Source organism: Tachyglossus aculeatus, chromosome 17 (assembly GCF_015852505.1).
Source record: "Tachyglossus aculeatus isolate mTacAcu1 chromosome 17, mTacAcu1.pri, whole genome shotgun sequence".
Taxonomy (NCBI): domain Eukaryota; kingdom Metazoa; phylum Chordata; class Mammalia; order Monotremata; family Tachyglossidae; genus Tachyglossus; species Tachyglossus aculeatus.
In genome coordinates, this window is record NC_052082.1 from 55473063 (window position 1) to 55486125 (window position 13063).

A 13063-nucleotide genomic window follows, 5' to 3' on the forward strand; every position below is an offset into this window, starting at 1 on the left:
TTTTTTTTCTTTTTCTTTCTTTCTCTCCCTCTTTTCTTTTTCTCCAAACAATGTATTATTGATTTTTTTCCTCGTCCTCCTCCTCGTCGTCGCCGGTCCCTGGCCGGGGTCGGGGGTCCTCGGTGTGTGTGTGTGTGTGTGTTTTCCGTCCGGCGTTGGGCCTGGGGGTCCCCGGGGGTGGCCGGGCCATGGGGGCCGGGGGTCCCGGGGCCCCGCCCCGGCCCCGGCTCCCGGTGCCCGGCCCCTCCGCCGCCCGGGGCTCGCCGCGGCCCGGCCCGCTCCGCTGAGCCCCCAAGACACGACCCCCGCCCCATCGCAGCCTTCGCCATGGATGGCAGCAAGATGGTAAGCGCAACGCCCCCCCGAAGCCGGTCCCCTCCCAAGGGCAGGGGAGGGCGAGAGGAGGGAAGCTGGGGTCCCCCCCCTGTGCCCCCGGGGAACGAGCGGCCCTGGCATGAGGATCCCCCCCACACACACCCCTTCTTGGAGAGATGGGGGGCAGCCCCCAGACAAACGGACCGTCCGGTGTGCCAGCTGGCCACGGGTCAGCAGGAGGGGATGGGGAGGGAGGGAGGCCGGGAACCCCCAAATCCTGGAAGGAGCCAAGTGGAGCCTCCTTAGCCCATCGGGCAGCTGACACCCAGGATAAGGGGGTGCCCGCGGGCACAGCTCAGTGCCAAGACGGTACAACCCATCGGACCCCAATCCTCAGCCGCCTCAAAGGTCACCCTCCACCCCGGCCCCTTCGGGGATGACCCGGGGAACCCTGGCCGGGGGCGGCTGCCTGGGCAGAGCGGGTCCCGGGCGTGCTTATACTTCTATCTACTTATATTAATGATGTGCATAGAGCTATAATTCTATTTGTGTTGATGCTATTGATGGCTGTTGACCTGTTTCGATGCCTGTCTCCCCCCTTCTGGAATGTGAGCCCGTTGTGGGCAGGGATGGTCTCTGTGTGTCACCGAATTGTACTTTCCAAGCGCTTAGTACGGTGCTCTGCAGGCAGTAAGAGCTCAAAAATATGATCGAATGAAAGACACCCCACCCCCGTGGAACCAGCGGGAGTAGAAGCCGTGGGGCCGGGGTCCCTCACCCCTCGGCTGCCAACGCTCCAGAGGGCACAGGCCCAGGCGCGCCCTCGACTTGGATTCATGCGGAGCCTGGGCGATCTCTTGGCTTGGCTACGGTCGGCGTCTGACCGACCACCGGACTATCGAGGGGCAGCGGGTTTCCTGGCCATCAGAACTTGGTGCCCCATAAGCCCCCAATAGCTGCCAGGGGTGGGCGGGAGAGGCCTGTGAGGGATCCGGGGGTCCAGTCTGATCCATCCACCTCCTCCTTCCGGGGTGCAGGCAGCCCGCGGAGGATCCAGGTGGATGGGGTCCAGGAGTGTGAGGGGGGAGGGTGTGTGTGTGTGTGTTTGTGGTGATTCCCTGCCATGAGGAGGTGGAAACCCCCTCCCTCCCTGCTCTCTGAGGACTCGGTCATCCCTGCTGTCTATCAGTCTCTAGGACTCCGTGAATGGGGACCAAGCGGAGGAGCCAACGGTTCCAGGGACGAGACCAAACGGGAGCGGAATCTCTCCCCTCCGAGCACATGCAAGATGGCCGGAGGTGGAAGAGAAAACAAATCCTCCCCAACCCCAATTCCCTCAGAATGTGTGGGTCCTCAGTTCATTCAAAGAGAAGAAAACCTAGCGTCTCCCCACCCACTCTCCGGGCAGGACTGAGGGATTTGGACAGAGCCTGTGTTTCGCTCATTCAATCAACAGTATTTTTTGAGTACCAGCTGTGTGCAGAACACTGTACTAAGCGCTTGGGATGGCACAATAGAATTAATAGACATGATCCCTGTCTTGGAGGGTCTAGCAGAGGAGACAGATGTAAAATCTTCTAAAGATGGAACAAAAAGGAATCCAGAATATGTAGATGAATAATAATAATAATGATGATAATTAAGGTACTTGTTAAATGCTTACTATGTGCCAAGCGCTGCACCAAAGACTGGGATAGGTACAGGAAAATCAGGCTGGACATAGTGTCTGTCCCACATGGGGTTTACAGTATAAGTAAGTGAGCGAAGGATTTAATCTCCATTTTACAGTTGAGGAAACTGAGGCATCGAGAAGGTTTTTTTTTGAGGGGAAGGGTTGGTTTTTTTTTTTCATATTTAAGTGCTTTTTATGTGTCAAGCCCTGTTCTGAGCACTGGGGTAGATAAGAGTCAATCAGGTTGGACACAGTCCCTGTCTCACAGAGGGGGGAACAGTCTAAGAAGGAAGGAGAACAGGTATTGAATCCCCATCTTGCAGTTGAGGAATGTGAGGCCCAGAGAAGTGAAGTGACTGGTCCAAGATCACACAGCGGACAGATGGCGGAGCTGGGATTAGAACCAAGGTCCTCTGACTCCCAAGCCCGTGCTCTTTCCACTAGGCCACACCACTTCCATAAGTAAGAAGTTAAATGAGAGGATCTGTCACTCAGTGCCACTGGGGCCAGGTCTCCAAGAGATAGACCGGTGAGCTGGAGTCCTGACTGTCCCCTCCCCTCTGTTGTCCCAGTAGCCTGCACTGGTGGAGAGCCGGCGAGGGTGGGAGAGAAGATGATTGGATGAATGTCATGTGGCATTGGGGCTTGAGATGGAACTTAGGTTTAAACAATGATAACAATACTAGTTGTGATGTTTGCTAAGCGCCTATTACTTGCTGGGGTAGATGTGACGCAGAGTCTGTCCCAAACGGGGATTACAGTCCAAGGGGAAAGGGAAAACAGGTATCATTTTACTGGCGAGGTAACTGAGTCCCAGGGGAGTAAACTGACTTGCCCACAGTCACACAGCAAGCAAGTGGCAAAGCCAGGATCCGAACTTCAGTCAATTAATCAGTCCATCAGTTGTACTTATTGAGCATTCACTATGTTCAGGGCGCTGTTCTAAGCGCTTGGGGGGGAACACAGTACCCCAGAATTAGCAGACACGTTCCCTGCCCTTAATGAGCTTACAGTCTAGAGGGACTCTTGATTTCCAGTCTTGTGTTCTTTCCACCAGCCCCGTTCTAACCATTAAACTCTTTCCTCCCCCGTCACCCGCCCCTCACCCCCATTCCCATCTCCTCCCTTCTCCGAAGGGGGCACTTCTTAAGGCTCCACGGGTCTGGCATTAATGCCAACTGCCTTTTGAATGCCGGGGTAGGCCGAGCCAGACGCTCGGTTGGTTCGAATGTGATGGACATTTCTCGGCAGCATTGAGAAGTCTTGCTGCCCTCTCTCCTTTCCTCCCTCCCTCCTGACCCAGAGAGCCGTGCCGGCGGCTCAAAGAGATGCCCCTGCGGGCCCAGCCCCGATAGGGCTCTCTCAGGCTGTAGAGAATGGGCCTAGAGGAATCAGCTTACGGTCCATCCCCCTCACATGTGTCCTTCCGCCTTGGGGCGTGCCAGCTGTGCCCCTACCCATGGGTCCCCTTGTGGAGAAACAGAGACGGGGACCGGCCGGGGGCAGCTGCCATCAGAGCACAGCGGGGTGGCCGACGGGCCGGACGGGATGAAGAGGTGCCCGCCGCCGCCCCCGGGCCCGTGAACAGACCGAGAAGCCCACACGGCTCCCACTTGATGAGGGCAGAAGCGGACCGGACCGTCGGGGGCCGCGGCCCGGCTCTGAATTCCTTCGTGCTAAAATGGCTGCCGGGAGGAGAAGTGAAGGCATTTCACTTCTCTGTACCTCCATTACCTCATCTGTAAAATGGGGTGAGGGGCAGATACCTCAGTAGGTGGGCGTCCTCTCTCGCCCTCCCATCAATCTCTCCATTAGCGCCACTCGAATGAAGCCTTCGAGCGCCACTCGAATGGGTTTGGGCCAGACGGTTCTTGGCAAAGGCAGAGCGGGGCCATTTCCGGTCCACTCCCATCCCTCGCCTCCTCATCTGTTTCCTTGACGCCAGGACTGGAGCAGTTCCAGCCCAGAGTGGCACCCTCCGCCCCCATCTCAGAAGATCTGTCTTTCTGCCCATGGGCAAATTAACCCCGATCCCAGGGTCCAGAGGGAGTTAAGCAGTGGGCCGGAAAGAATTAGGATAAACTCGGCCTCCTCGGAGCTCCTGTTCCCTAGGTTCTGTTTGGAGTCTTCCGGTGAGAGGGAGCCCCGGAGACAGAAGCCGAAGGCTCGAGCTGGGCGGGAGGGCTTGAGTCCAGGCAGATTCTGCAGGCTGAAGATTTTTTAAACCTTTGGGTCAGGCCAGCCAAAGTTCAGAATTCCGGTGGTTTCACTTGATGGCTTGGGCGGGACTTTATTTTTTTCGGTAGAAATGGTAAGGAACAGTGTTCCCAGACTGTTAATGGGGGCGGTAATATGTATTTGGGGGTCCTCGATAAACGTCCACATATATTGTATGGTATTTACTAAGCACTTTCTACAATCTGTCGGTGGTTTTTATTTTAACACTGTGTGCAGAGCACAGTACTGAGCACTTGGGAGAATACAGTACAACAAGGTTAGCAGACACATTCGGTACCCACAATGAGTCAGTCAGTCAATCATATTTACTGAACACTTACTATGTGCGGAGCACTGTTACTAAGCGCTTGGGAGAGCACAGCTAACAGTCTACTTACCAAGACCCAGGGGAGACACAGAGCCTCAGTTTCGACACAAATCCTGACCCGTATGGGGCTGGCTCATAAAGAGGGCATCTTGTCCCCATTTTGCAGATGAAGCAAGTGAGGCTCAGAGAGGTCATGTGACTTGCCCAAGGTCACACAGCAGGACAGTGGCCAAACTGAGTCTAGAACCCAGGTCTTCCCTGACTTCCCACCCTATTCCATTTCCTCTAGGCCATGTTGCCTCTCAGCCAACAACAGGCAAGCAAACCTGTAGTCTAGTTAGTGAAAGATAACCAGGGAGAGGAAGGTTTTTACGGGAAGCAGCATGACCTAGTGGATAGAGCACGGGCCTGAGAGTCAGAAGGTCATGGATTCTAATTCCGGCTCCTCCACTTGTCTGCTGTGTGGGCTTGGGCCAGTCACTTAACTTCTCTGTGCCTCCGTTCCCTCACCTGTAAAATGGGAATTAAGACTGTGAGTCTCGTGCGGGATAGAATCCAACCCGATTTGCTTGCATCCACCCTAGCGCTTAGTATAGTGCCTGGCACATAGTAAGCACTTAAGAAATACCATAGGTATTATTATTATTGTTATTATTAAAAGCCCCCCCATTGGCCACCACCTAAAGGCTTTTCAGAACCCCCAACCCTGGCTCTCAGGCAGTCATGACAGAAGAATCAAGCTAGGGTCGGCTACAGAAGTCAAGACTGCTGAGATCGGCCTTTGGTCACCTCAACACCCCTAGTGCGTAGAGATTTCGGGGCCCGGAGGAGGGGTCCTGAGCCCCTCTGGATCTCTCTTGGGGGCTTCGGTGTCCCCCCGCTTTCTCCGTAGCCTGTGCTTCTCTGACAAAATCTGGCCACCTTACTGTCCCATGGCCTTGGATAAACTGTTACCGTCCAAGGCCGAGAGCAGTCAGATTTGACAGAGGGGACCCCAAGGGCCCAGAGCCGGAGGCGATTATCTGGGAGATTTTGTCAAGATAGAAGGGAAATCCAGCTTCCCTCCACCGCACAGGCTGAGCATCGGCATTTCCAGAGACGCCCCGGCAGCACAAAAGCCTCCTCCCAATGGGAAGATCAAAAGGTGCTGGAGAGATGAGGGAATGTTTTTATCCAGTGAGCAAGAGAAATAGCCATAACACACATAACAAGTGAGATAGCCATAGTGCACGCGTCTGAGGAGAGCCAAGCTCCCCGAGCAGAGGTGTTTGGCCACAGAAGACTTGGAGCGGGAGAAAGGGGTCGGGGACGTTGGCCTTGGTTTAGATTGGCTGAGGACTGTCAGCGTTTGTACCCCAGGCATGGCCTGGAGAGGAGTTAACTGCACACCCCGAGCCAGGGGAAGGTGGACTTGAGCCACGCGGGAATACAGAATCTCCCGGAAAAGGTTCGGCCATGGGACCGAATGGAAAGAACCTGGGCTGGAGAGGTGGGGCCCAGGTTCCACTCCCGGATCTGCCACTGGCTTGCTGGGTGACCTTGGGCAAGTCATTTCCCTCCTCCGGGCCTCAGTTTTCTCATCTGGAAAGTGGGGAGTCGATACCTGTTCTCCTTACTACCTAGACTCTGAGTCCCATGTGGGCCAGGAACTGGGTTCAATCTGATTGTATTGCATTTACCTTAGGGGTTAGCATAGTCCTCGGCACAAAGTAAAGTGCTTAACAAACACCGCTAGTCCGGTGATGATGATGAAGTGTCTAGTCCGGTGATGATGATGAAGTGTCAACTTGCAAGCCTCTGGCTGAGGAAGCTTGGCTTCCAAGTGTCTGGTTAAGATTAGCCTCTCTCAAACTGGAGGAATTGAAACTATAAATACCAAGAAAGTTGAGAAGCCCTTAGAACGCCACTCCCTCAGCCAAAGCTGAAGCTCGGAATAGACGTCCGGGCCAGCCAGTGGAGCTGAAGACTAAAGACGCCTTTAAGGGACACGTTCCCTGGATCTCCTCAGGCAAGGTGGGAGAGGGCGCTAATAATGATGGTAGTAATATTAATTGTAGTGTTCGTTAGTAATAATTACCATATGTATCAAGCACTTACTGGGTATCGAGCCCTGGGGTAAATACAATCAAATCGAACATAAGCGCTTAACAAATATCATCAACATTATTATTATCATTATTATTATTATTATTACTACATAGTCCCTGTCCCACACTGGGCGTATTTTACAGTTGAGGAAATTGGGGCATGGAGGAAAGCGAAGTCACAACTTCTCATTGCCTGTTTCTTCGTGTGAAAAATAGGGATCCAGTACTTGTTCCCTCTCCCATTTAGACCGGGAGCCCCATGTGGGACAGGGACTGGGTCTGACTGGATTATTCATTTATTCGTTCAGTCATATTTATTGAGTGCTTACTGTGTGCAGAGCACCGAACTAAGTGCTTGGGAAAGTACAATACAACAATAAGTAGATTATCTTTACCTACCCCAGCACTTAGTACACTCCTGGACTGCTTGACTGCTTAGCAAATGCCACAGTTATTATTATTATTACTTTTCCAGGGTCACCCAACAGGCAACTGGTAGAGTTAGGTTAGAACCCAGGTCTCCCGGGCTCTGGAGGCCAAGGGCGACTCTGTCCCCTAGTCCCCAGATTGCAGTCTGCTAATCCTCTCCCTGCGGTTCTTCTTCACAAACTGGTGAGAATGGGAAAGGATCATGTCCATGGCCTTTTTAGTGTTCTCCTTAGCGTTGAGTACAGTACTCGGCACCCAGACGGCTCTCAGTAAATACTCCTGATGGAGTTTTATTTTATTTTGTTATTTATTTTATTTGTTATTTGTTATTATTTATTTTATTTGTTATTTATTTTATTTTGTTGGTATGTTTGGTTCTGTTCTCTGTCTCCCCCTTTTAGACTGTGAGCCCACTGTTGGGTAGGGACTGTCTCTATGTGTTGCCAATTTGTACTTCCCAAGTGCTTAGTACAGTGCTCTGCACATAGTAAGCGCTCAATAAATACGATTGATTGATTGAGTTCAACCTGGAGCTTCCGTTGCCCGTCTCCCTGTTCTCCCCAACTCCGGTCCTCCTCACTCCCCTAGGGGCCACTGGGATTTCTCCTTGGGCAGGTCAGCAGGGAACCGAGGAAACAGGGTGGCTCAACTCTGCTAGGGTTCTTTTGGTAAAGTAAGGAAACTCAGGGCCTGAAAGTGGGACAAAATGCCAACTTCAGGGGGAGAGGGTTGGCCAACCTCCCAGCAGCCCCTCCTGGATCGCTTCACCCCATCCTCCGCCCCTCTGGGCAGCACAAGACCCTCTCCTTTCCCCCTCCCTGAGGGAAACTGGCCTCACCTCCCACAAAGGAGAAGTGAGAGCAGTGACCCTTTTCTTCTCCTCAGAGGAAGTGTCATCATCGCTCTGTTGTCAGCCAGGAACTGGCAGTGGGGCGGGGGGGAGCGGTGGGATGGTATTGGGGGGAAGAAGATGATAAAATCCACCTTTAGAGAGCCCAAAGAGAAGCTGCCCCTCAAACCTCACAACCCGAGCTCCTGCCCGGAGAGGGAGGGAGACCTCGGGGGCTCCAGTGGGCTTGGAGCGAGCCACCAGGAAGAGAAGCAGCGGAACCTAATAGCTAGAACACAGGCCTGGGAGTCAGAAGGACCCAGGTTCTAATCTTGGCCCCTCCACTTGTCTGTTGCAGGACTTCGGGCAAGTCACGTCACTTCTGTGGACCTTGGTTACCTCATCTGTAAAATGGGGATTAAGACTGTGAGCCCCACGTGGGACAGGGACTGCGACCAATCTGATTAGCTTGGATCTTCTCCCAACGCTTAGCACGGTGCCTGGCACATAGTAAAGTGTTGAATGCGATAAAAAGAAAACAGGAGAGAAGGTGATGGATTAGGAGGTGGGGACCTGCCTTCCAGAGATTCATCCAACCCTGACCTCAGGGAGTCAATGGACCATCCCCCCCATTCCCCATAGCCTCCCCCAGTCCCAGTCTGCTGCTGGGGTCAGACCCAGTTAGCCCACTGAGCTGCCTGAGAACTGGAAGGGGCTGGGGGCGGGGTGTGCAGAAGGCAGGAGGAAGCCCAAACCATTTCCTGAAAGGGGCGGCCAGGCAGAGACAGAGCAGGTGACTCAGTTTGAGTGGGAAAGCCCTGCTCCCTTTGGAAGGGACCACTGTCCCTTCCCAGTACTCCCTCTCTAGCCTGTGAGCTCACTGTGGACAGGAAACGTGTCTGCCAACTCTGTTGTATTGGCCTCTCCCAAGTGCTTAGTATAGTGCTCTGCATATTACTCTATTTATTTATTTATTTATTTTACTTGTACATATCTATTCTATTTATTTTATTTTGTTAGTATGTTTGGTTTTGTTCTCTGTCTTCCCCTTATAGACTGTGAGCCCACTGTTGGGTAGGGACTGTCTCTATATGTTGCCAATTTGTACTTCCCAAGCGCTTAGTACAGTGCTCTGCACATAGTAAGTGCTCAATAAATACGATTGATGATGATGATGATATACTAAGCACTCAATAAATACCACTGATTGATTGATAGCACCTTCGGCAGGGTGTTTCACCAACTGTCCCATCACCCTGTTGTCTTCTCCCTACGCTCTGCCACCCCACAGACCATTCCCGGCATCTTAGATGTAGAGAAGCAGGGTGGCCCAGTGGAAAGAGTCTGGGCCTGGGAGACAGAGGAACCAGTTCTAATCCCGACTCCGCCACTTACCTGTTGTGTGACCTTGGGCAAGTCGCTTCACTTCTCCATGCTTCAGTTTCCTCACCTGTAATGTGGGGATTCAATACCTGTTCTTTCGGTCCTTTAGCTTGTGAGCCCCATGTGGGACAGGGACTTTGTCTAAGCTGCTTATATTGTATCAACTCCAGCACTTAGTATAGTGCTTGGTACATAGTAATCTCTTAATAAATATCATAAGTATTTATTCACAAATATCACCATTATTGTCCCAGAGTGAGACACAGCCAGTCCCCCATCAATGGTATTCATTGAGTGCTTACTATCTGCAGAGGACTGTACTAATCATTTGAGAGCATACAACAGAATCAGCAGATGTGTTGTTCCCTGTCCGTAACAAACTTCCTCTTCCACCTCAACCAATGGTATTTATTGAGCGCTTACTATGTGCAGAGCACTGTACTACATGCTCCAGAGAGTACAGTGCAACAGAGTTGGAGAACATGTTCCCCGCCCACATGAAGCTTAGAGTCTGGGTGGGAGGCAGACATTCATATGAAGTGCTTAGTACACTGCTTGGCACACAGTAAGCACTCAATGAATAGAAATTGAATAAATAATTTAGAATATATAATTCAAAGATATAATAATGATGGCATTTGTTATGCCCTCACTATGTGCAAAGCACTGTTCTAAGTGCTGGGGAGGTTACAAGGTGATCAGATTGTCCCACGTGGGGCTCACAGTCTTCATCCCCATTTTACAGATGAGGTAACTGAGGCACAGAGAAGTTAAGTGACTTGCCCAAAGTCACCCAGCTGACAATTGGCGGAGCTGGGATTTGAACCCATGACCTCTGACTCCCAAGCCCGGGCTCTTTCCACTGAGCCACGCTGCTTCTCTATGTAGATATGTAGGTAAGTGCTGTAGGGGAGCCTTTATACAGGCTTCCCGTCCTCAATCCTCTCTTCCTCCACAAAGCACTCTTCCTCTAGCCCGGCAAAGCCTGCTCACCGGCCAGTGCCAACATGTCCCCACAGCCAACAGGGCCAGATCTGTCAGTCAGTCAAGTCAGTTGTATTTATTGAGCGCTTACTGTGTGCAGAGCACTGTACTAAGTGCTTGGGAGGGTACAGTATAACAATGAACAGGTACACTCCCTGCCCACAACGAGCTTACAGTCTAGAGGGGGAGGTAGACATTAATATAAATAAATAAATGACAGATATGTGCTGGTGGGGCTGGGAGAGGGGATGAATAAAGGGAGCAAGTCAGGTCGACACAGAAGGGAGTGGGAGAAGAGGAAAGGAGGGCTTAGGGAAGGCCTCTTGGAGATGTGCCTTCAGTAAAGGAAGGTAGGCTCAGGGTCTGTCGGAGGTGAGCACACACTAAAGCCCCCGGTACTTGAAAGCCAAATTTGGTCACGGGTACAACTGCAAGTCATCCAGCAACTCCCCGCAGCCTGGGTCATGCCACTTCCAAGCCGGAGTCTTCAACCGCAGAATCTGGCAAGGGACCTGAGTGCTTCCCAGCAGCAGGAGGAGACGCAGGGGGTGGAGAGGAATCCATGCAGGCACCCCGCCCTCCCCCGCCCCCCGACTGTTGACCAGTTGACCAGAAATCAGTGCCTCGCACCCCATCCCTGAGGGCCGCAGAGGCTGCTCCTCTTGGGCAGAGAACCGGGGCTGGCTCCTAGTGGGAAGCACGGGAGGCAGCTGCCTCGGGGCACCCTGTCAGAAAGGGCAAAGCGGCAGCAGGAGCGGATTTCCTCGGCAGAACTTTTGGGGCCCAGCCATTTTGAAGTCGACTCGTTTTAAAGTCGATAAAAGGAGGCTGCATTGATCATTAGTCTTTTCTAGTATCACGTTCTTGAGAGAGTTTGGGGCGGATTTCCACCCAGTGACCCGTATGACATTTCGTTAAGCCGTGTGCCCAGTGCGGTGGTGTTTCCCAAGTGCTTATTCTGTGCCAAGCACTATACTCAGCACTGGGGTAGATACAAGGTAATCAGGTCGGGCACACTGCCCTATGGATTGGAGCGGCTGTGGTAAACGCCTTCCTCCTTGGGACAGCCAGATGTCTAAAGCCAACCACTTGGGGAACGTGTGTTTGGCTTCGGCCTGTACTCTCCCAAGCGTAGGTGCAGTGCTGTCCGTGCTGTAGACCTGCCATAAAACCACTGCACTCTGGAGAGGAGCTTGCCATCAAATGTTGACAGATCCCAATGGACAGACATGTCCATAGATGGAAGTTTCTGGTCACTATGGTCACCCTCCTTTATTTTTTTATAATATTTGTTAAGTACTTACTATGTGCCGGGCACTGTACCAAGCGCTGAGGTAGATACGAGCTAATCGGGTTGGACCCGGTCCCTGTCCCACATGGGGCTCACAGTCTTAATCTCCATTTTACAGAAGAGGTAATTGTGATGATGATGATGGTGTTTGTTAAGCACTTACTATGTGCGAAGCACTGTTCTAAGCGCTGGGTTGTGGTCCATAGAAGTGAAATAACTTGCCCAAGGTCACACAGCAGACAAGCGGAGGAGTTGGGATTAGAACTCAGATCCCTGTGACTTCCAGGCATGAGCTCTATCCACTAGGCCCCACTGCTCCCAGCTCTACCTCCTAGGGCAGAGGAGGTCAAAAATTTCCAGCTCATGATTCCCCGTCTTATTCCTCCAGGGTCCCTCGTGGCCTGCCAGGGACCAGTCCAGCCTAGAGATTCAGTCCAGAGGCAGCCGGCACCAGGAGTCAGTCAGTCAATAGTATTTATTGAGTGCTTTCTCTGTCAAGAGCACTGTACTGAGCGTTCAGGAGAGTACAGTATAATGATATAACAGACGCATTCCCTGCCCACAACGAGCTTAAAGTCTTGAGGTAGGAAGTTAGACAGGGCTTAGCAGAGCCTGAATGTGAGGACCTAAGGAGTCTGATGGGTCTGTTGGAACGGAGAACTGGTTCAGCCCAGGATAATGATAATAATAATTATTATGAATAATTAACAATAGCAATGATATAATGGTCATTATGACATCATTCTGTTAAGCCATGCACCTGGGGTGGGGTGGGGGGGTCTTCTTTAAGTGCCTACTAAATAGCCCACCCACCTGCTCCCCCAAAAGTCCTCTCACCCACAGCATCGTCGGGATGGCAAGCAGTAGCCCAGTCCACTCTGCAGACAGGGAGTTGGAGCCAGGAGTGGGAATTTGGACTCCCAACCGGTCCTCGGGAACCTACTGTTTTCCCTGCGCTCTTCTAACCCCCACCCCACCCCCACCCCAGCTCCTGCGCGGAGTCTAACGAGGTTCCGCTCTCCAAGGCCCCTTGGTCGGGGGCCTGGCCAAGAGCTGTGTGCGTGACTGGGTAGCGCCCAGCTGGCAAGGAGCGGGCAGGGCCCATGCCTTGCTTTCCAGAGGAAAACAGTCAGTGATTTCTTGGCTTTGGCCGTGTCCCGGTGTGGGCTGCCTTTGGGGCGGGGGGTTGGGGGGCAGGGGGTGCTGGGAGAGAGCCCGCCTTCCTGTGTACGGCCGCCGATAATTGCCTCTCCGGAACTAGCGTGGCACATAGAGGCCAGGGCAGGAAGCGTTGTACAATGCAGCTCTTTCAGGGGAAACTCTGAAAGGTCTCAGCCCCTTCTGTGACTCCAGGAAACGCCGAGTCCTATGTGACTCGTTCTCTAACCTTCCGGGCGGGCGGGTGGTCCGGGGCGAGACTCTCCAACGCCCGGAGAGCCGCATAGGTTAGGTGAGGAAACGGAGTGGGAGGAAGCTCTCGAGCCCGCCAACCCCCACAACCTCCCAGCCGCATCTTGGCCCAGAGAGA

The 13063-nt window shown here is 52.8% G+C and overlaps 1 protein-coding gene across 1 annotated transcript in view; it reads left to right on the forward strand.

Annotated features, from left to right (window-relative positions):
• Window positions 1-262: 262 nt before the first annotated feature.
• Window positions 263-13063, forward strand: part of HIP1 (huntingtin interacting protein 1) — a 44812-nt gene continuing 32011 nt past the window's right edge. The window contains exon 1 of the mRNA XM_038758883.1: window positions 263-345. Within this exon, the coding sequence (XP_038614811.1) occupies window positions 328-345 (18 nt within the window). The 5' untranslated portion in view covers window positions 263-327. The remainder of the gene's footprint in view (window positions 346-13063) is intronic.